Source organism: Cryptotermes secundus, unplaced genomic scaffold (genome assembly GCF_002891405.2).
Source record: "Cryptotermes secundus unplaced genomic scaffold, Csec_1.0 scaffold815, whole genome shotgun sequence".
Classification (NCBI taxonomy): Eukaryota; Metazoa; Arthropoda; class Insecta; order Blattodea; family Kalotermitidae; genus Cryptotermes; species Cryptotermes secundus.
The window spans coordinates 34,877-58,664 of NW_019733329.1; the positions used below are offsets into that span (position 1 = coordinate 34,877).

The 23,788-nt window shown below is 39.5% G+C and overlaps 1 protein-coding gene and 1 long non-coding RNA gene across 4 annotated transcripts in view; both read left to right on the plus strand.

The window, feature by feature from the left end:
* The window catches only part of LOC111868061, a 32,375-nt gene extending 15,783 nt beyond the window's left edge, over positions 1-16,592 (plus strand). Inside the window, exons 5-10 of one of the 3 annotated variants that reach the window (XM_023858421.2) lie at positions 1,692-1,858; positions 3,083-3,255; positions 4,877-5,133; positions 6,625-6,678; positions 8,684-8,786; positions 15,995-16,592. In XM_023858421.2, coding sequence (XP_023714189.1) covers positions 1,692-1,858; positions 3,083-3,255; positions 4,877-5,133; positions 6,625-6,678; positions 8,684-8,786; positions 15,995-16,068 — 828 coding nt within the window. In that variant the 3' untranslated portion in view covers positions 16,069-16,592. Of the gene's footprint in view, positions 1-1,691; positions 1,859-3,082; positions 3,256-4,876; positions 5,134-6,624; positions 6,679-8,683; positions 8,787-10,843; positions 11,945-15,994 lie in introns of those variants that run through there. The other 2 variants (XM_023858420.2, XM_023858423.2) reach the window with 2 other exon arrangements.
* Positions 16,593-19,434: 2,842 nt separating this feature from the next.
* The window catches only part of LOC111868047, a 38,501-nt gene continuing 34,147 nt past the window's right edge, over positions 19,435-23,788 (plus strand). The window contains exon 1 of the long non-coding RNA XR_002843452.2: positions 19,435-19,620. This is a non-coding gene — a long non-coding RNA (uncharacterized LOC111868047). The remainder of the gene's footprint in view (positions 19,621-23,788) is intronic.

Here is a 23,788-nt window from a genome sequence, read left to right on the forward strand (position 1 = left end):
CTCCGCTCGGCACGTCACCGCGGGGAGAGTGGAGGGATGATGACTCGCCTTTTACGAGAGCGCTACGTTACTGCCACGTGGCGCTGGGGAGGTAGGGGTCCTCCGTTGCGCACCATGTCACACTATACATAGTACGTTCCAGTGCTCAGATGACAATAAGCCTCTGGCATATGCAGCAGAGAACACAGATTAATGTTATAATGACAGACATGTCTGTATTTTAAGAGATAGTCAGGTCATGGGCAAAGCAATTGACTACCACCAGATCAGCGCTCTTGGATTGCCGTTAGTCCCTAATGGAAGTTCAACTGACATACATGAATCACCACAGGGGAATTGATGGTAATGGTATTTCTGACTTGTTGGCAACATCTGCTTATTGCATCTGAACTGGCATGTAGTTTCAGAAGGAGCTTCCAAGATTGCTGTCAGCTTCTGAATGAACAGAGACCATCAGACACTATGGAAGTCAATTCCTTGTCATGAACACTATCAGTTTACTTAGAGAACCCTCCACAGAAAAAACTGGGGTACTACTAGGATTGAAGGGGCACCATGTGAGGTGCATGTACTACTCACAGGACCCCCTCAATTGCATGAACACCTGTTCATATTGGGATTAGTAAATAGCCCCACTTGTTAATGGCCCCTCGAACAAAGATAAAATATCTCCACATGCCCTTTGTGACTTTGAGGTTCTAGTTCAATTAAATGGATATCCTTTTTGTGAAGCCGGATGACTATTCTTCTGAAGCATGAGGATGTTAGAAGATAATTCAGAAATGGGATGCACAACAGCTTACAGTTGGTTATAATGCAATAGCTGGTATGGCCTACCCCTTTACTCTGAAATACTCTGTCCTTAAAAGCCTCTGCTACTATCACCTTCAAGTGATGCACTCCTTTTCCACAAATAAATCTGCCACACAACTCATGGTTGTTTATTTATATATACCATAATACTTCAAATATAAGACACACATTTTACACTTTTTTCCCTGTTAAAAGTTGAGATGCATCTTAAATTTGGGGTCTTATATTCGAGGTAATACATTGTTGTTGTTAGTGGGGTGAGACTGAGTCCACTTGGTACTGCGGCCACTACTGGCCTATTGTACCAGCCCCAGATGATAGGTGAGGGTGATTGTGGAGCAATTGGTGGAATGAAGATTGGCAGGGGAAACCGAAGTACTCGGAGAAAACCTGCCCCAGCGCCACTTTGTCCACCACACATCCCACATGACCAGACGCGGGCTCAAACCCAGGCCACTGTGGTGGGAAACCAGTGACTAAGCGCCTGAGCTATGTCATGGCCAAGTGATAGGGTATATTTCTTATTCATGGCTTATTTATATCCCAGAAGACAATAATATTCAGATTAATTGTTTGATATGTTAACATTTGTGAATAACAGTAGTTGAGTTGACTACTTAGAGTAAAACCCTGGGTCAAGTTTTCTTCTGGGACCATTGGATTTATACATTGAACCAAGGAAATTCTTGAATGAAGCAAATCTAATGCTGAGATTACTGACTTTGGATCATTGAAACTAAATGTTAAATGAGCGAATAACTTAAGTTGAGGAATATTGAACTGGGGATTCAACTGTATGCAACGATCATTGTGAGTTATGTTCATAAAGTCTGGTGGTAAAACGGCAGTTGTTTCAACAGTTGGCCATTCTATCATAGGATGCTTTGGCCCTTGCATACACTGTAGTGATGGACATCCAGATAGATAGACATCTCCAGCAAGCAGCTGATCAACAACGTACCATCACCTGCCGACTGCCTGCTGACAGCCTGCTACTGTCACCATCACTGACACTTGCCCAGGAACCATTGCATCCATCTGCCAGGTTGGTACCACTGATGTGAACACCCAATGGCAGTCATGTGAAGGTGTCACTCCTTCATAGTCTTACTCCAACTACCACAAGCATTAGACCTGATAAACACACAAGAGAAAGCAGCAACACTACTGAATCTGAAGTCTACATATGACCAGTGCACCAGTTTCTTCAACCTCCAATTAATACAAACTTGGATTTTATGTATCAGCTGCAATGCTCAGTTATTAATTTTAGTTGTAATTAATGCTTCACTCAACAAGAGAACAACACAGTGCAGAAAATTACAGCAACATAGATGCATCTGATGATGGCAATGTGTGGTTCAAACACGTCATACTGACAACATAAATAAGTGAACGCAACATGACAGTGTGAAAGAAACAACACAGCTGTCCAAATATTAAATGAAACTGAAATACAATAGTAAATATTATGTGTCAGAAATACTGGTTTTTGGACTTTTTCCATCATCTGGAATTCTAAAAAAAAAAAAGAGAGAGAGAGAGAGAGAACACAACAGTCTGGATACTGGATTTGTTTCTGTCTCTAGGTGAGGGGCAGAGACACCTACTCTGTTGGGTCCCTTAGAAAGAGCTAACCTCTCTAAGGGACTCAAAAGAGTAGGTGTCTCCCCCCCCCCCACCTGAGGACTAAAACAGGCCTAGTTTCTGAAACATGTTCTCCAATTTTTTAGAATATTGGACTATGGACAAATTCCAAATCCCAGTAACTTTGACTAGAATCTCCTAATATTATGTGTGCTGACCAGATCTTAATGAATCCTTTTGAAACCAAGGGTAAATATAAATGTTTGGGAACGACAGTAACAAATCAAAATAGCGTCTACTGAAGAAGCAGGTGGCAAGCAGACTGCGCTCTGCCTTTGCCTGATTCCTGCAGGTTTCTTGCTTTAGTTACTTTCTGACCCTGATGTTGAAAGTGAGATGCATATGTTCCTCCAAAATGTCAGTTGACTTTCATCAGACTTAGCATTATTGTATCCCACAAAATGGAAATCTTTAGCATATTATAAGGTTTAGAATACTGTACCAGCTGATATTTAATTTTTAAAACAGTTTCCTAAAGAGCTCTTGAAGACAAAAGATTGGCACTTTTATGTGAAACTGCAAGGATGCTAGAACTTTTTTTTCCAAAATTTTGAAAAATTGACTGCAGTCTTCTTACATCCCTCCATTGGTGATAATAATAGAAACCACAACTTGATCACAGGGTGGCACGCAAGAAAGCGGACATTCCCAGTACAGAATTCCACCAGCAGAATACAGTATTAACCACACCCTTGGGGCAGTCACGTGTGTGGATGGAGATTAAAGGACAGAGCAACTCTGGACAGGTGTCAGTGGGGGAAGAGACAAGCCTTCTCGTCAAGGCTCTCTTGCCAGGTGAGGAAAACAATCATAATTGCTTTTTATATCCTCCCAAATCATCATATTTCCGGTAGTTCTAACATTTAAATATGAGGGAGTCAGTAAATAGGTCACAAATGGATATAAAGTGTGAAACATATGATATTTGAACTTGGAAAAACATTTATTTTTGACATATCCTCCACCAACATTGATACATTTGTCGCATCACTTTACCAGTGCGTCAAAACCCACAGCATAGAAGTCTTTTGACTGTTGCCTCAGCCACTTCTACACCTTCACTTCAATCTCTTCATCAGCAGCAAAATGTTTCCCACCAAGGTGATAATTTCTTGACCCAGATGTGAGCCACTTTACACGACAAAACACTTCACCATAAACGGGAAACTTTTTTTTTTTTGTGAATGTACTTTACAGTGAGTTCCTTTGCCTACAGAAAACACACAACAGACTGCTGCTCTTTAGTAGCATACTCCTCAAGCATGGTCACCATTTTGACTACTGAAACCAGGCTCTGAACGTGTGTATGTGCATCTTCTACCAAGACTGTCATGAAGGTGGACTGTGCTGATACCTAGTGACCCATACAAAACCTATTTCATCCATTACAGCTGTTTACTTCCATTTGTGACCTATTTATTGACTCTCCCTCATAGAATGGTATAATAATTAAAAAGTCAGGTTAACCTGCTTATATCAATAACTTTTGAACAGTCTAATGATGCAATCTTAAGAGATACATGAGCCATGAGTGATATAAATTACATCATGGTGTTTCATACCAAGCAGGCTCTCTTCACTCTCTTCCTCTAGACACATAACCTTGAAACAGATCAAGTATGTTCCTTCCCCATCCTCTCAAATTCACTGTGTATTGAAGTGTTTAAATTTCAAGGCACACTTGAAATAATCTTTATCTCAATTCGAACATTGATTTTCCATTCCAGAATTTAGAGAATTTTCATATAACTAGTTGGGCTTCCTGTAGTATCATGCAAACTAACTCAATGAATCAAAGTTATAATAAACTTAATTAAGTTATTAGGTAGAATGGAGTTATAGCTCCATATGTTCTTAACCTTGATAGTGGCACCGCACCATAGCTCAAGTGGTTAGTCGCTGGCTTCCCACTGCGGCGACCCAGGTTGGAACCTGGGTCTGGTCAAGTGGGATTTGTGGTGGACAAAGTGGCGCTGGGGCAGGTTTTCTCCGAGTACTTCGGTTTCCCTTGCCAATCTTCATTCCAGCAATTGCTTCACAATCACCCTCACCTGTCATCTAGGGCTGGTAACAGTAGGCCAGAAGTGGCCGCAGTATAAGGGACTTAGTCCCACCCCACTAGCAATAAAAAAAACCTTGATAGTGAATGGATGAGTGTTAAGCTTTAATATCTGGCTTTTTTACTCCCATGTAAAGAGCCCCTAGTGTTCACTGGAGAGGACACTGGGTGAGCCCCAAAGCCAGTCTAGACATAATTTCTTGCCCCTGCTGGGAACTGAGCCTCAGTTCCTCAGTTGTGCAGCTCATAGCCTTGTCACTATACTGGCACTCTATAAGATCATGATATATTGACAAAGAGTCAAGAAATATCTTATGTAGCACATGAAACTCCTGTAAATTGAATGTTACATTGCAGCTGGGTTCGGAACCCATGTGACAGACTGCGTAGCACATGATGGGGCAGGCGAGTCCTCACAGCACCTGCTGGATGAGTGGGGCTGTCCAATAGATGAGCAGATCCTGCCAGCCCTGCAACCCCTTCTACATGATGACAGTAGCTCCAAACTCAGGCTCCAGGTGGCAGGTGCTACCTTTGCAGCCTTCAAGTTCCCTGACCGGAACAACCTCCATTTGCGGTGCACACTGCAGATCTGTAGGGGCAGCTGTACCAAGGTGAAGAACACAGCAACCGGAACATAAGAATTTTCCACAGCCATGTGGACACTGACAGTGGTCAGAATTTAACAGAGGTCACAGTCACTTCTGATGAATCAGAGCAGAGTAACTTTGCAAATTTCCAATGTTCCTTCTAACACTCTGCTTTCTCCTTGCTTTTGATTACTTTTTTACCGCAGCAATAGTGTAGAAACTTCTACAAGGTTATACAACATCATATCTTAGAAGAAAGTACCTTTGTGGCTACCATCATGAGATTTCCTTGTCATAAATACAGCAGTTTCTTGCCAGGGACTGTTTTTTTTTAATTAACTGATAATAGACTGTATGGTATACCATATTTTCAAACACATTATCCAGTCTTGATGCTGTTAAGGGATCATACTGAGTCAAATTGCAGGGTCATTAATGAATACTGAATTGGAAAGATTTTGATAAGAAGCAGTTATGGCATCTGAGATGTGCTTTATGTCGATGGTTCCCAATCTGCTTGTATTCAATGATAGTGAAGGTGCAAATGACATTGTGAGGAATGGTAACTTGTATGTCTTATATTGCCACACCGTTAAATTGTGCAGAAGGCTATGCCCCAGCTTAGGCAGTTAGTTGCCAGTTTCCCACTGCAGCAGCCCAGGTTTAACTTCAGGTCAAGTTATGCAAGATTTGTTGTGGACAAATGCCCACCAATTCTCATTCTACCAACTGTTCCACACTCATCTACCATCATCATCCATGGCTGATACAGTAGTCCAACTGGTGGCCAGCATACTAAGCTGGATCTATCTTTTTTTTTTATAGTGGGGTGGGACTAAGTCCCTTGTACTGCCACTTCTGGCCTATTGTACCAGCCCCAGATGATAGGTGAGGGTGATTGTGGAGCAATTGGTGGAATGAAGATTGGCAGGGGAAACTGAAGTACTTACTCCACTCTGTGAATAAAAGAATTATATTTTCTGAAATATAAAACTGAAGTTCATTCAGTGGGCTGCATGACATTATATCCCAGAAGATAAAACTCTTCATAATCACCACTGTGAGAACCTCAGACCCTACAAAAGAGAAAAATGTTCCCAGAGAAGGGGAAACAATATAATTAATGTTAAAAAAAAAATAAAATAATATATTGAAAACATTAACATCATAAAATGCAAGAAATTAGAACAAAAGTGTGGTTTAATTCTATCAATTATAAAACTCAACTATGAAGTAATAACTTTTACCAGTTTTAATAAAATATATAAAATATAGTTGGTAATTAAATTGGGAAATGCATAAATGCATGGACAGCTAGTTGGGAAATACTGCTTCATAGAGTTTAATTTATGTGTTTCAAGGGTTACTGCTGAGAAACCCACATTGTTACATAGACTTTGGCTTTGCTGTGATGCTTTTGTCAACTGTGATTTATGTCAGAAAAGTAAATGTCTCATAGGAGAAGGTATTACTGGTTCAGTGAACTTTATCACAGGACTTGTTATTTTGTTACAGAGGAACTGCAACTCAGTGGTCAGCAGCAATTCAAGAATCAGCCGCAAACTGAAGGTGAGTATATTAAGATATCATGCCTGAATTACATATTGTCTGCACACGCCTTATGACTTTAACATTGGATCACCGTTTCTAGAAAATATTTCTACTTGTATAAGGTGCCATGATAAGAATGAAATTGCCTTGCATGTCCTGTGAGATTTTGAGGTCCTTGCTAAGATATTGTCACCAGGAACTCCATTTATATACCAAATGACCATCAAAAGGCTCTACTATGCTTAATTTAAAATTTGGGACTGCTAGAAAAATAAGTTTAGAAAGGGGACACACAATAGATTATGAACATTCCTGGTGTAAGGGTTGGTAATTACCCATCCCTTTGATCTTCTCTAAGACCTTTTCTATGCAAGTAAAGCCCTCTTCACTAATCAGTTGATAGTGTTACAATCAACACAGCGCAAGATTTCTTACTCCTTGCCTGTAAAGTCCCCTAAGAACTTGGCTTCCTTTACAGCAGGTGTCACTTGTTCTCTATCTCTTCACTTCCAGCTGCCCTAAATCATTCTCTGCATCTTCTAGCCCTCAGTCAGATACTGATTACTTTTATTCTTCCTTATGACTTTCAAAAATGTTCTTATTTGCCCTTATTTTATCCATTCTAATTACTACCCCATCCACCATAACACCCTGTATATAATATCAGGAGTTTTACATAATTCCCTCAATTCTTGGTTAGTTCTCAATCTTCATTCCATTTCTTAGTTGCTGGTCCATTCAACTTGCTTAAAATTTTTCTCTCCCATCTATGTATATAAATTTATCCTTTTTGGTCATTGACCATGTTTTACATCATTTACCCTCCTTTTTATATTTTAATTTTTGGTGATATCCTGCTCATAATTGTAGACAGTGTAATTTTACACTCATATACAGGTCCATTCAAGTTTCAACTATGGCTTTCATCTGGGAATACACAAGGTTTATAAACATAAATTGCATCATCAAATTGTAGCCAGGGTGTGGCTTTCTATAAGTTCAATACTGTGGTTTTCAGTATTTTCAAAAAACTTAAAAATATGTCTTCTCCCACCCATTTTGCACATGCACTGTCTTGCCCCCACACTAGGGTTTTATTTACTAGGCCAGCCATTTTTCAACAAAAACTGTGTTTTTAACTTACTATGTTTCAAATGGAAATAGAAGAGAATAAGCCAGAATCTGTCCACAGTCACTATATATCCTGGGTCTTTTGAGCTGCACTTGTAGTTTCTCTGGATTTGAGTGACATCTGTAGGAGAAGATGACATTTACAGTAACAGTGGCAAGAGGCCACCAGATAACCAGTTCCGCACTGGTATATGCTAAACTTCAGTGTGAGGGGTTTTAAATGAATATGTGTTTGGTGGGGGAGGTTGTTGATGTAAATGCAGAGAGTATCAAACATGTGGTTGCTTGAAGAGTGCAATATTTTGGGTTGTAGCACTGTGTAGTTCAGTAGAAGTCCACTGATTGTACAGTGTTCCAACCCAGAGGACTGTACACTTCATAGTCACCACTGTGGTAACCTTAAATCCAACATATAGGGGCCTGATTTGCTTGCAGTGCCTCCAATGATAGTCCTTATTGTTTCCATTCTATTGTACAGTATTATGTTTTCCTGGACTCGGTAATTACATGTTGCTTCTTTTCATGTAATTGTGTTTGTAATGGTGCAGGATGGACCGCCTCTGTAGTCTAGTTGTCAGCGTTCCTGGCTACAGATCCAGAAGTCCGGGTTCAATTCTTGGCGCTACCAGATTTTTTCTGAGAAATAGTGGGTCTGGTATGGGGTGCACTCAGCCTCATGATGATAATTGAGGAGCTATTTCAAGGAAATAGCAGCTCCAGTCTAGAAAACCGAAATTAGCGGCCATGGGGATTCATTGTGCTGACCACGCAACACTGTCTATCTGCAAAAGTTGGCACTAAACTTCGCCGAAAAACAGCGGTCGCTTGGTCAGTATAGTTCGCTTGTGGACTAAAATCACGGAGTTCGTTTTGTTTGTTTGTAATGGTGCAGGATGAGGAAGGTGAAGTGATCAGCCAGTTAGAAGTGTTCAACAGTGTTGAGGTGCTGGCACCAGGCATTGAATTAGATGATGTGGACAGCCAACTCAACTCTGGTGAGTCAAATTCTTCAAGCACTGTCATATACATTAAATATGTCTCTGGAAATATATGCTCATCTGTTCATGCCATCATCATATTTCCTACTTTTGAACGTACTAATGGCTATTCCATATTAATTGTGAAGTGTAGTGGTGTACTTGTTGTATACTGTGCTTGTCATTGAGGGTGTGTTGTCTTTAGATAGTGACATAGAGTGTAATGATATTAGAAAGTTACAAGGTTCCGTTTTCAGCATCTGGTAGAAACCGCAATCACCACACAGGAGATTCTGCTGAACACAGATGATGTTTTTTTTTCCCCCCACAAAATCGATTCTCTATCAGAACACTGGGAAGTGGAGAGCTTCTTCTGCTTCTAGAGTATTTGTGTGTAATTGATTGTAAACATCTTTTGTTTGTATTAACTTCAAGTGGCCTAGGAACCATAAGGGAGACAAACTTTGAAGGAAACAAGGTAACAGGAGAATTTCATATTTGGATTACATATGAAAACTACATAAAAAATGTCATAATACATATAATGGATGATTATTCAGGTTTATATAAGATACAGTGAAATCACACTAATTCAGAATGTGTAATAATTCAGGCCGTAAGCAGGGGATAAAATACACTAATGAGACTGAAAAATACAACCTAGAAAGTGCAATTTACAACAGAACCAGCAGCTGGAGTGGAATTAAAACAAAAAAAAACACATGGAACAAACCCATTAGCAATGAACAGCTGGAGTTTGGTCTTGAAGGCATAGAAGAAGAAAATTTTTATGGAGCTTTTGGAGCTGATCCAAGTGGAGTTTGTTACTGGCTTAAAGGATGTCGGGCACCAAAATTGCACAAGAAGCTGAAGAAGACAGTTCAAGTGAAAAACCATAGGGAAGATGGGAAGAAGGATGAAACACATGCAAAGTTCAAATTTTTGGAAGTGAAATGAAGCTTGGATTCCTTCATCAGTTTTGTGGACTCCATCCACAATACAACAAATATTACCTAACACTGAGGGAAATGAGGCAAGGTGTAATAAAAAAAACAGTATAAAAGAGGAACACAGACCAAAATAAGTTCCTTTTTTAAACATGGTCTTAATAATACCATAAATATGTAGGTTACCTGAAATGTTTTTAAGACTGATGTCAGAATTTACATTTTTACATTTTATGACAGGTAAATTTATTTTGTGATATGCAGTCTAAGTTACAAAATGAAGTTATGTTGCCTAAAAAGACACATGAAGTCCATTCTCTTACTTCCCTCAATTTATTTTCAGTAGCAATTCTGTAATTTGGACTTTCACTAATTTTGACAAGGGTTCACGCCCAATTAGTCCAAATTAGTGAGGTCTTACTGTATATTTAAATCATGAAATAACCTGCCATGTTTGGTGCAAATAATTTTACTTATAACTCACAGTAACATTGTAGTACATCCTCACAGATGAATGACAGGACTTTGTATGAGGAGGAAAGACTCTGACTTTTGCCAATAGGTTAACGAAATATTTGCCAAAAGGAAAAATAAATTTGGGAAGAGTTCTGAAACATTTAAAGGATTCTGTTGTGTAATATCAATCAAAGATCTCTGTGTTCCTGAAATAATGGAAAAAGATATGATGATCATGATTATAACTCATATGACTGGTGCTATGTAGTGTCTGTGTGATGAGATAGAGCAATGGAGACATAGCTCACTTCTACATTTCAGCACAAGATCAAGGTGCTGTTCAATGAAGCATGACCTTTTAGTTCAAGCGTGTCACTTCTTTGTCTCCAGCTGGCAGACCTTAACAAGGATTCTGTGCTCCAGGTGAAACCATCAGGCCTGACCTAACACATTAGTTCATCATTTTACAGTGTACTTATTTAATAGCTTGGTACAGCTGTAATGGACTAATTCATATTTCAGAGATATATTGAAGTGGAGACAAGTGAAGTGACATTGTGTATAAGACCTGAAAACGTTGTATTAAATTTCTATTAATTTTTTGTTCAAAACAGGAACTGAGAACATGGTTTATGTGAGGGCTTCTGTTTTCAGTTGTTTTTTGTTACGCAGCACGATTAAGTGAATGATCTTCTGTGGCAGATGAGCTCCCTGAGCCACCACTGAGGCTGCCACATGGTGACCGGGCATTCTGCCTGTCGCCACCCAAGATGGCGCTGGCATTTGGGGTGCTGGGGCTGGTGTTTGTCTGTGCCGTGGCTGTGGCACTGTACACATTGCTGAAGGGGCGTCACCACTACCACAGCAAGGTCCATCTAGGGGAGGAGACCCTCATTGTGCAGGACAGTCCCTTCATGGGACACCGCATCCAGTGGCCCCATATCCGTGTCATGCACTGACAGATTCTCTTCTGTCTGTGCACAGTCAGTTCCCATGAAATCACTCTTTCTCAGAATAAAAATGATTTCACTTATTTCTTTGTTTTCGTTTTATTGACATGATTGCTTAGATGCAGTCCCTATTGTTTCCAGTGATTTGGAAACCAAAATGATTGTCATGTATACATTTACTATCAGTTTTGAAATAATTTTTGATTCCTTCTCTTTCTCTTCTAGCACCATTTTCATTTTGTAATTTTTGATTGATGAAAAGTCTCCAGCCTCTTGTTTCTCTCTCAGTCTTGCCATTTTGATTTCTTGCCCACTGTTTACTCTCCTTGGAATGCCTTCTAGTACCTGGCTGAACCTTACAGCGTGTCTTGGTTGAATTAATACCCATGGTATATGTCATCAAGATTATTTCATGTAATTGACCATCTATTCTTATCACAACAATTCCTTCACAAATACAAAATTGTTTTGACAAGCATAGAATTACAAAAAATAATCTTGTACTTGTTATTTAGTTATAAATGCATCCCTCTTTCTGAGACTTTTTGTATTACCATTATCCACTTCTGGCTTGCTAGTCCTGTCAGGATTCTTGCTGTGCCTAATCTGTGGCAATCTGTGTATCACCCTGGCAGGCACTCCTGTGCCTCCAATGATAAAGGCGCTGTACCAAGACTTTTGAAGGGTTTAATCATACTAATTTTGAAATGCAAGTGTACACAGTATTAAGCATATTCTTTCTGGTTAATTTTTTATAGTTAGCTTCACTGCAGTCCAAGTAGCCCCTTTTGTCATAATTCCTGACATTCATAAAGGAATTTTAAATAAATCACGTCACATGCCAGAACTTACTGCAGTGGATGATAAAGGCATATAAAATTTTCACAATATGATTTCACTGATAGCTTGCGCTAGCAGTACTACCAATAGTGGAAAGTGTGCTTATATGGTAATGACTTGTAAGAAGGTAAAAAAAGTTAAAGCTATCCCTGTAATGGCCATGAAGACCCATAGGGTTGTGAGATGTTGAGGCTTCCACATTTTGTTCAGACAGTTGGCTCACAGATGGCAGTAAGTTTGTAAGCCTTACATGCTGGCCACCCTTTACCCCCCAGGAAGATTCTTGGTACCCATTTCTGTTAGAGGCTGAGTTGACCCCAGGGCCATAATGCAGCTGGAAGGATTAGATCAATTGAGAATATCCACCTCACTGGGAATGGAACTCGCGACCTTCTGGCTTGTAGCATAGTGCCTCACCCAACTTTACTAACATGTGCCCCGGTAATTGTACATGGCTTTCTTTGTTTTCAGTGCTATTTATTTGGTGTTTAGCAAGATTGGTACTTAACATCAGTATTATCTATTGAGTAACTTTATGGCTATGAGACTTGACTCTTGGGTTTATGTTTCTTATGTGAAATGTAGGCATTATCTATAAACTGTGTAGGACAGAAGCCTATTCAGTTCAGCAAAAATGGAAGTGGGTTTAAAATAATGAAATATTTGTCTTTCAGTGTCATAAGTGACAAATATGTGGGAACACAGGAACTAGGTGCACCACTTGTGACTGCAGTTGGCTCCAGTGATCTGTGGTTAATTTTAAGACAGGTTTGGTGTGGCCACAATCCTTTGTTTTTCACTGTTTATAAGCAAAACATATTTTTAAAGACAGTAGTAACTGTCTGAATGTGTGGAATATTACTTTTATTATAAATTTATAAATGAATATAGTTATCTTATCTTGTATCTGTTGAGTTATAAGAAACATTGTGGAACGTAGAATTTTACGTTTTTTGAAAGCTGATAATATTGTCTTAAACAAAAAATAAAAACAGAACTTTCCTTGCTGAGATCAGTTATAATTTGGCAACATTTGAGATTTCTGATTTGTTTTACAGATCTTAACTGCAAGCAGTATCTGTGTTGCTTAATGGAAGTATGTTTGTAATTAACTAAATAAATTAAGTAATTCACCTGTCAACATTTATCATGCAATGAGACTGAACTATCTTTTATAATCTTACTGACTCTTGCAGATTTTTCCACTTAATATTATTCTTAGGCTTGCGTGAGACTAGGTGCCTTGATACATGAGTTATGAATGACCTGTACCAGCCCCAGATTTTGACCGAGAGAATGGAGAATTTAATGGAAATGAGAATTGGCAGGGAAAACTGAAGTTCTTGGAGATCGCATGTCCACTGCAAACACCACATCACCTGACAGGATAATGGATAATTGCATAATTATTTGCAGAGTAATACTGCCATTTTTAGGTATAAATAAGTCTTGTAAAAGCAGAATATTTTCCTGTTATAAAGCCAAAGATTGTGAGTTGTATAAGAATTCCTTCCTCCTCTTACATTAGTCTGGCTCTCCTTGCTTGTTACTCCTTTCTGATAAAGGTTGCCTTTTAAGGGCTGCGATAATTTTACATGGTGACGTTCCTTGGTGATGGACTTGCAGGGTGAGCAGAGGGTGTGTATGGGCAGGGTGTCTATATTGGTGTGCACTGTTGTGCATGGGATTGGTGGAAGATATTTATACTTATTAATTTACTATTTATTGCTCTTATAAATGTTTGTTTTATAATTTTTCTGTATATTATTTTATAAATATTTATTATATTAAAATATTTGTTATACTTCGTAAAGAATAGGAAACATTATTTTGTTAAGATCACTTTTGTACTAAATAAATATTTGTGTACATGTGGTATCTTTGCTTAAATGTTTTATTAAGTTGACTGTTACCCTCTAATTGCCTGGTAATGTCTGTTCACAGTGCCTTGTTGCTTCTGTGGCATTGGGAGACACCAATTGTCATGTGTAATGACAACAGATATAGACCCCTATTTACAATTCTCCAGTTGCTTAAAAGGTTTCCATTGTATTTAATAACATCAATAGACTTCATGTAACACTGTGAAAAATGGTGAAGTGATTATTGATAGTATTTTGGAAGCACAGTCTAAAATTTAAATAGGTTTTATACTAATATGGCTAAAACATCTTTGAGGTTATAGCATACCTTGAGTAGGCAATATTGTGGGAGAAAATTCTTCTGTGTTCCATGAGATCTGCAGTATGATGATTTTGGTTCTCACTGTATGTTGAAAACAGAATCTAGTAATTTTCCACAGATGACATAATCTATGCCAGTGGTTCTCAACCTTTGTCAGACCATGGCCCGATAAATTCTATTTTCTATAAGAAGAGGGCCTGGTGCCAGGCTGTGGACTGGCAGTTGAGAAACACTGATGTGTGTCACTATCTGGTGGTGACACACCCTACAAGACATTTTAAATACATTGTTTAGTACATTAATGATGCAGAGTGATTTGATGTATTATTTTTTGTTTTGTTGTATTTTTTAACAAAGTGCTTTATAAATAGCTTGGATATATATATTTACTATGCTGAATATCAGGATCATTTTAAATAATTTTGGCAGATGGAAGTAAGAAGTGACCATGACTTATTTTAAGGTACTGACCTTAATCTTTTTGGATGGACTGAGGAAAAGCATGAAGAATGTCAGGAGAATTAGATTCTAGGTTTCTAACACAAGATCTTGGGAGTATGAAGATGGGATGTGAAACACCACATCCTAGTGTTTTCAGTGGATTCCTGTCTTCTGCAATGTGACGCCGCTTAGTTAGGTAGATAGGCACCAACATCTTGCAACAAAATTCTGCCTCCATTTTCAGGGTATAAGAGCATACTGACAGTGGAAGGAATTCTGTGACTTCTGTTGTGAGCAAAGCAATCAGAATTAGTGGAAATAACAGAGAAGGCAGGGAGAAACAGAGTCAGAAACTGGGGAAAGGCTGACTCTTCTACTGTGAGGTCTGAGTTTAAGCTGAACATTCAAAACATAATTAAACAACTACTAAACTACACAGCATCATATCCCAGAAGACTAATCCTTGTAGTCATCGCACCAAGCAACTTTGTTCAGGTTCCAATGTTCTTTTGACTTGTATTCAGGACATCCCTAGTTCAAATCTGTGCCAGGACACTTGACTGACCTGACTGAGGTCCTTCATGGTGTTCTTCAGTCCATCCAGGCAAATGCCAAAATAGTACCATGACTGAAGCCACGGTCACTTTCTTCAGCATCCTGTATAATTCATTTTTCTCTGTCATCCGATAATTTGATGATACATAATCCAAGTTTGAGGCAGCATTGTTAAATAAACTACAGATACCTCAACTTTTGTACATGTGTACCTACTTCAGTGGAGTAGGCTTCAAGTATCATGAGCATGATGACAGGAACCAGGGTAGCTCAGTCAGAATAGTGATGGGCTACAGGCTGGATAGACAAAGAATCTGTGTTCAGTTCTCAGGAGGGACAAGAGACTCTTCTCCACTGAGTTCAGACCAGGTCTGTGGCCCACACAGTCTTCTGTCCAATAGTTAGGGGTAAAGAGGCTTGGGCATGAAGATGATCACTGATATCCATATAGTGCAGAATTAAGGCTGCATGAAGCTAATATCATGAGTTTCCTTTGTACGACTCCATGAAGCAGTGCTTAATTGAGTGCAAGGACAAATTTAGTTCATCTTTACCTTTAACCAAACAGTGACGTGTGAATAAAATTAACGAGTCATGTCGGTGAAGGTAACGCAGGGTCGTTGAATTGTAATTCCTTCTTTTTTATGAAAGAAGTTTATACATCGTTCCGTCATTGTTATTAACATTCCTCACCCATATGTAATGCAAAAGTGGCACAAAGCTCCTGGTGCTAGACTTCATCTGAGGCTCTCACACCATTGAAAATGGAGGTCACTGTTTTCTATAATGTGATGGCGTGTAGTCTGATTATGTTTACTGACGTTTCAGATGAACATGTTTTACTTATTTTCAGGTATACTGGCAGAATGTTCCTCTGAAGCGTCGGTAGAAAATCTTCCAGACTACACGGTGTCACATCCCAGGTGATAGTAATCCGAATTCGTCTCCAAGTGTTTTGTGTTCTCATAGGTATAGCCGGAATTTTTGTAGCGTTTATAAGTTTCCCGTATTTTAAATGTGTTTTTGCGTTTAATGTACTTAACTTTTGTCCTGTAGGATTTGAAGTTCCGACAGCGGTGATTATGAAGAGTTCTGTCTTCTGGCATACACGGCTTTATGTCCCAGAATATAGAATCCTTCAACTTTTATGTTCAGAATTATTAATCTCTCGCTGTGCTAGTTGTCGCGTTTCACTATCGGGAATGACGGGTTCTAATATCTGTCGGATACCGGGAATTTAAATGAAGCATATTGATGTAAGGTGATAGCTCAGTCAATATAGTAATTGAACCGGGGTTCGATTCCCGACAGGGTAAGAGATTTCTTTGTTCTCTACAGTGTCCAAACCAGTTCTATACCCCACCCAGTCTCCTATTAATGGGAACCAACGGCTCAGTCCCTAGAGGTAAAGCGGCCGGGGCTTGAAGCTGACCGCTCACCCCTACCTAGTGCCCAGTTATACATCCACTCACGCATACATATCAATGCCAGTGCTTTGTAGTACACGTCATTCATAATCGTCGCACCATTTCAAATTTAATGTTTTATAAATAATGAAACTGAAAAATAGTTTAATCGGTGGGGGGGGGGATTATCGTTTAAAATTAGGGGCCACAAAATCTTGCAGTTAGGATATAGAAATATAGCATTTGCAGATGTTAAGTTAATATTTTTAGTGGAAATGTAACCTTTTTAATGCCGCATGGAAATAATTTGTTTCGTATCTTCTGCATTTACCCTCCTCCGTTTATTCCCTTTATGCCTTTTCTACCTCTACCACAGATCAAATCCCGATGAGGTGGATTTTTTCAATTTACTTAATCCTTTCAGCAGCACTATGGCCCTGGGATCGACTCAACCTCCAACAGAAATGAGTACCAGAGCTATTCTTAGGAGTAAACGTGCGGCCGGCTCATAAGGCTGACAACCTCACTGCCATCTGTGAGCCGACTGTCTAGAGAAAATGTGGGAACGTCAACATTTCACAACCCTATGGGCCTCCACGGCCTGTTACAGGGATAGCTTTACAACGTTACATTTTTGTTTCCCTCACTTCGTACAGTTTAGAACATAGAACTGCTGCCTGTATAGGAATATTGACTGCGTTAGGCATGGGGACGACAAATCATATATAATTATCTTTTATTATATGTATAAATTATGTTATCCTTAACATACAGATAATGTGTTTAAGAGACGGGCTATCTTCAGAACATTCACGTCTTAAATTATTCTTATTCTGTCATGTTTCTGTTTTAAATAATATTAAAATTTACTATAGCGTGTCGCATGCAGTTAAAGGGTCAACAATGGAATGCTTCATTTGTTTTCAAAATCATTGTACCATTGTCTCGCCTTTTGTCGCAACGTTGAATGCTGACCGCACTGACTTACTGGCGTGTTTCTCGGAAACTGTTCATCATATCAAAGCATGCGTAGGCTACAAGTATAAGATTAACGGTTATTCCATTGAGGTATTTTCTGTGAAACGTTTTACGATCCGGTGAATATGTCTTATACTGGAAGCTATGATACGGTCTGGTAATATAAAAAAAACAGCTGGTTACTATTCAGATATTTCTAGTTCCTGCCCCCCCCCTTCCTCTGAGATGAACAATAGTTACCGTTAAACTATTGCGGACACAATTGTTTCACTTTTTTCCAGTTCGTAACATAATATTCAATGTCATATTTACTTATCGAAGTAATTGGGAAGCAATGTGGAACTTGTACGTATATTGCAGAATTTTTGTTCTTCGACGCCATTCACTGGTACTTTCTTTCATAAAAGTAAAAAGAGATAGAAGAGGCAATGAACTACTTTCATTTTAATTTATTAAAATTTTATTTTATTCCGGACACGCTAGCAATATATCATTGAGAAAAATGAAATAATTATGTATCTCCTCTGGCGGAACAGCGACATCTTCTGTTTCTCCAGGAATAAAGCAAGGTGCTTGTATATCGAAGGATATGTTTTACTCTTTACGAGGGACGTCAGCCACATGTGGGATATTATTCGATGTGTAATTAATTCGTAGTCCCTCTGCGTCCATCACGCTGTATACGGCGCATTACGAAAAGAAAACAAATGGTTCTAGACAATTTGATGTTTAAAGCCAAAATTTTCGTTAGTATTTTAACAACGAGAATTACGGGACACTCAGCTATTTAGTTATACTAATTAATACAGGCCGGTATACAAACCCGAGATTAACGGCCGTGGGAATCCGTTGCGCTGACCACGCGACACCCTCTATCCACAAAAGTTGGCACTAAGCTCGTCGCTCGGTCGGTATAATTCCCTTGCGGACTAAAGCCACGGCGTTGGTTTTCTATTGTTTTTGACTGCATAATGAGAAGCTTCATAACTTGTAGTCTTCTCCAAGTATAATTAGAATGATCAAGCCAAGAGGATGGGGTGGGCAGGGCATTTAGCACGAATGGGGGAGAATAGGAATGCATATAGGATATTGGTGGGAAAGCCAGATAGAAAGAGACCACTGGGAAGACCAAGGCGTAGGTGGGGAACAATATTAAAATGGATCTTAGAGAGATAGGATGGGATGGTAGGGATTGGATTGATCTGGCTCCGGGTAGGGGCCATTGGAGGGCTCTTGTGAACACCTTAATGAACCTTCGGGTTCCATAAGTGAAAAAAAATGAAGTATGACGTTGGTATGGCTTCCAGTGACATAACTTTCGTACAAAATTTCGTGAATCAAAGTTAAAATTGGGAGAGATACAGACGCGTACAGAGAGCAGCATGATCACACCAACTTGTTTTTCTTTTTTCTTTCAGGACAGAAAATAAACTAAAAACATGACCTTTATCTCTTTCAGTTTTCTTAACTCTCTCATAAATATAAACTTAATTATATTTTATTGTAGCACTCTGTTGTACTGTGTATTCCAATTTTTAGGATTCTGAAAAAGATCCTCAAAGTGTGAATTCAATACGTGGACGGAATTATACAGAGGCCTTGAAGTGAGAATCCTAGAAAACTGGAATAAACTTACTAATTTCCAACGGTATGGAATTTGCTGACAGATTACTTCGATATATCGATGGACCATTTGCTAAGAGGACAGGGATCTGGAAGTTGCTTTTCAGAAAAATTCAACGTGAAAAATATACAAAATTCAAGTACAAGAAGTTGTCTAGTGAAAAACATAACCTGGCCTTACATTTTATATAACAGGTGGTAATATATAAATACCACAAAACGAGAAATGTGTTTGACATGATTGCCAAACCTGTATCAGGGTCCGGTTATAACCACAGCTCGTACAGCGACAATACGCTAACGCCTTGCGATGGTGTTTTATTTGCAGGCGATTCTTATAATGGCGTCTTCAATGATTATTTTCTTTGATGTGCATCCAGTAATTAAGTTATTTCAAGAAAAGCAATTTCATTGTGAGATACCATCAAGTTAAGAAGGTATCCTGGAAACTTGTGCAACTTCCATGCTTAGTGTAAGTATTATGTGAGATACTGCATGCAGCCTGTTAAATGTTATTAGTTATCAGCGAGACAATTCTTGCCGACCCTGGGTTCGATACTAGATTGTATTACGTTGCGGTCAGGGAAGCGTGTCTCCTTAAACGAACAAACAAGACACTAGATAGCTATCACAACGCCGGTAGTTAAACTTCCGTACACCAGAGGTCACTCCTGTTGTGAATTTTAAACTTAGTACCGATGAAGAGAATTTTTTATAGCCGACTGAGAATTAATTCTTCCGTAAAATTGTTGAATAACAGTTCATGAGACCTTTTGTTTGCAAACAATTAATTAGCTACAAAACGTTAAAGTGCGATATGCAAAATACAATATAATTCATATGTCAAATCAAGAAAAACGAAGAGAGTTTTTCGCTCAAAATTTAAGACGTTTTGTAAAATGTTGTCATTGTCTTCATGGCATCCAGTAATTTAGCATTACCTTTCTCTCGAAATATCATACTGTTTTCTGACTGTGGTCTAAATACGAGACGGCGAAGGGCAATATAACACCACCAGACAAATACGAGTGGTTTCACTTTCGACACACACGATGTTTATTCACATTTGGTCTTCTTTGTTATGACACCGTATAATGTGATGGGTGCTTAATTTTAGGTTATGTTAGGTCGATGACAACGTTTCAAAGGAACATACCACTTCCATCTTGAAGACAGGCAGCATGTTCTTCCGAAACGTTGGTATCCAACTACTAGATTGTATAATGCCATGACGTAGAGCACTCCAGTTTTGATTACGATATTTTAATTTTGGCCGCGCCATAGCTGAAGCGGTTAGTCACTGGCTTCCCACCGCGGCGGCCCGGATTCGATCCCGGGCCTGGTCAAGTGGTATTTGTGGTCGACAAAGTGGCGCTGGGGCAGGTTTTCCCCGAGTACTTCGGTTTCCCCTGCCAATCTTCATTCCACCAATTGCTCCACATTCACTCTCACCTACCATCTGGGGCTGGTACAATATGCCGGAAGTGGCCGCAGTGCAAGGGGCTTAGTCCCACCCCACTAGCAATAAAAAAAATACTTTAATTTTTCTATACTTTTCAGAAAGTCTTTTGTACTGCATTTTGTATGATGCTACGGAATACGTTGTATTACATTAAGGTGCGTTATAACGTTCTGTAATTTGGACTGCTGGTTTAGTACGAAATCATAAGCAGTAAAATATCCAAACTTTCTGTAGATGAAACCTACATGTTGTTGTCTAGAATGAAAACTCGTGACTGCACTGTTCGTATCTTCGTCTTAAAACATTTACTTATTCGTCTCATTCGCAAAATATTTTTATTTTCCATCATATACATTTCCTGGACAGGAACTTCGATGCCTAAACTCACCTCTGAATGAGGCCTTCATATATCTAGCTTGATCCTTGCTTTATTCAATGATACGTTCTGAACTGCATGCTTGCTTTTGAATGCTGTTTTCTTAGCATCGAATTGGAGGTTGGTTGTGCGTGATGAATCAAGAAGACTGGAACAAGTGGTCTGACGGAATTTATTTAAGGTAGCGGAAAAATTTTATCTTTTGCCTGACTGGACTGGGAAACCCCACGAAACATCTCAGTATTATAGCAACTCTAGAAATTCCAACAATCTCAGCCAAAAATTATAAATTCAATAAAATATAATGCAATTTTGTTACTACAACAGAAGATTTCTCGCTCTCTATAATGAAGTTGTTCCTGTGCTTAATTAATTAAGCACTACACCATGAAGGCTTATGGTGATTGGATGTATAGATCCACATTTTCTTGGCCTCGACACTAGCTGGAGGTGAGTGGTAAGCTTTACCTCCGGGAAAAACGCCCCTGGTACCCATTGGATAGGAGGTTGGGTGGGCCCCAGAGCCGGCCTGGACAAAGTGGAGAAAATTCTTGACCGTACCGGGACTCGAACTCCGACCCCTGGGTCGTCCAGCCCGTACCTAGTCGCTATCCCGGCTCACCTCTCTTTCTATACATATATGTATATATTTAAACAATGTAGCGGTGAGAGTCACGCAACTTCCAGTTAACGTAGCAACTGCTTATCAAACGTTAAAGCGCTCCTTGAACGTAGGTTATTCAGTAGGTCACGAGCGAGAGAGCAGCCTTTTATTTCAGTGCATCGTGTCTGTTCTGTGAGTATTATAATATCGTGATTTAGCTGTATGAAATGTGAGATACTGTATGAATCAGACGCGTTTACGTTTAACATTTGCGCGTGTTAATCGTGCGATATGGCCTTAATGTCGGCCTCTGCGGATCACTAGTGATATTCCTTATATATCAAGAGCCGGCATAGCTCAGTCGGTATAGCGACTGGCTACACGCTGGACGACCAAGGGGTCGGAGTTCGTGTCCCGATATGGTCAAAAATTTTATCTTCTCCAAGTTGTCCAGGCCGGCTCTGGGGTTCACCCAACCTACTATCCAATCGGTACCGGGAGCTCTTTCCCCGGGGGTAAAGCGGCCAGGGCCTGAAGCTGACCACACACCTCCAACTAGTACCGAGGTCAACAAAATGTGGATCTACACGTACATATCCACTCCCCCATACGCCTTCATGGTGTACTGCTAAATTAGTTAAGCAAAGGACAACTTTGCCTTTACCTTATACATCAGAGAATTGTTTTATGCAATTCTTAAATGTTAATTTCGACACCAGTTACGTTTACATTTTTAAGTTTACCACCGAAATTGGCCACGGTCTACGCCCTTCATCTGGAGCAGCCGCGGAACTGTCGCGAGCCTCGGTATGAATTGCAACTTTCCCAGAGGTCGTTGAAGTGCCTGTCCACATTTACACCGTTGATTTATTTTTTTCTGGCCGGATGAACTCAAGAATGCAGCCTCTTCTCTGTGTGAGAAAGCTGTTTCGCTGTCAGGATTTTTCAGACAATTAGGATTATGTCTTTTCCCAGATGTGCTACTGGACGGGACACGATTCGCATTCTAGAGGTCATTGGTTCCATTCTGGTGTATCTTTTCTTTTCCTTCAGATTATTTGTCATTTAAGTCCTTTCAGAAAGAACAAAAATGCTTTCTTGTCTTGCATATTCGTTCTCTGCAACTTTCCTTCGGTCGTTGATAAGATATTTACAGGTACACATCAGTACATTTCTGAGAGGGAATCATAGATCATATCATTATCAAAGGAAATCACTGGCAGAAATATTACTTACATTGCATGAATTCGCAAATTATTCCATTTTTAGCAAGGATAATTCAGTCCATACACAGACCAGCTACGAGCTCGGCGGTGAAGAAATTTGGGTTTAATTCCCGGCAGAGGCAAGAGATTTTTTTCTTCTCTGCAGCGTTGAGACCGGCTCTGGGGCTCACCCAGCTTTCTGTCCAATAATTGCAGGGGGCTCTGTACCCTTGATTAAAGCAGCGGGAGCATAAAGCTGATCATTCGTCTGCAAATAATGCTGAGGTCAAGAATGGCGGAGCTATACCTCCACTTTCCTTTACGCCTTCATAGCGTGATGCTTAATTAATTAAGTACCGGGTAAATTTTACTGGCTCGGTACTGTAAATCGTACCGAAAATGTTTTCTGTATTTACAAATTTTATGGATCGGAAGGAGATCTGCATCTTCTTGCAGAGAGTCGCATGGAGAGGAGCGCCTGCAAAGCCAGTAATTAAGCTTTATCAGTCGCAAGGTCTTGCATAAAAAGCTGGCCTCAAAAGGTTCTGCAGTATGGGTTCATGTAAGGTCAAATAAAACAGGCCACGAACGAGTACTCGAGCTTGACCTTGTGACCTACACACACAGAATATAATCGCCCTTATCCATTCATTCGCTCCTTACTTTAAGATTGCGTCGTGACGCCGTGTAGTCTGATAGATAATTACCAACATCTTCGTTGGAATCTTTGCCACAGTATTCGTCTGCCTTAACGTTGGAGGCTGTAGTTTTCCTCCACAATGTTGGCAAATATTACCAGACTACACGGCATTACATTCAGAACTTCTGTTCTACCGCCATGTGTCTGGTTGGACTTCTGGCGGGATATAAATGTCTGAGAATCAAATAAAAATTAATAACAGTCGGTTATTGTTCATTCTTCGTTGTGGCTTGTTACGTCACGTCAGTGGTTATTGAAGGCTGGCTGAGTGTAACACTTGTCAAGTGTGTGTG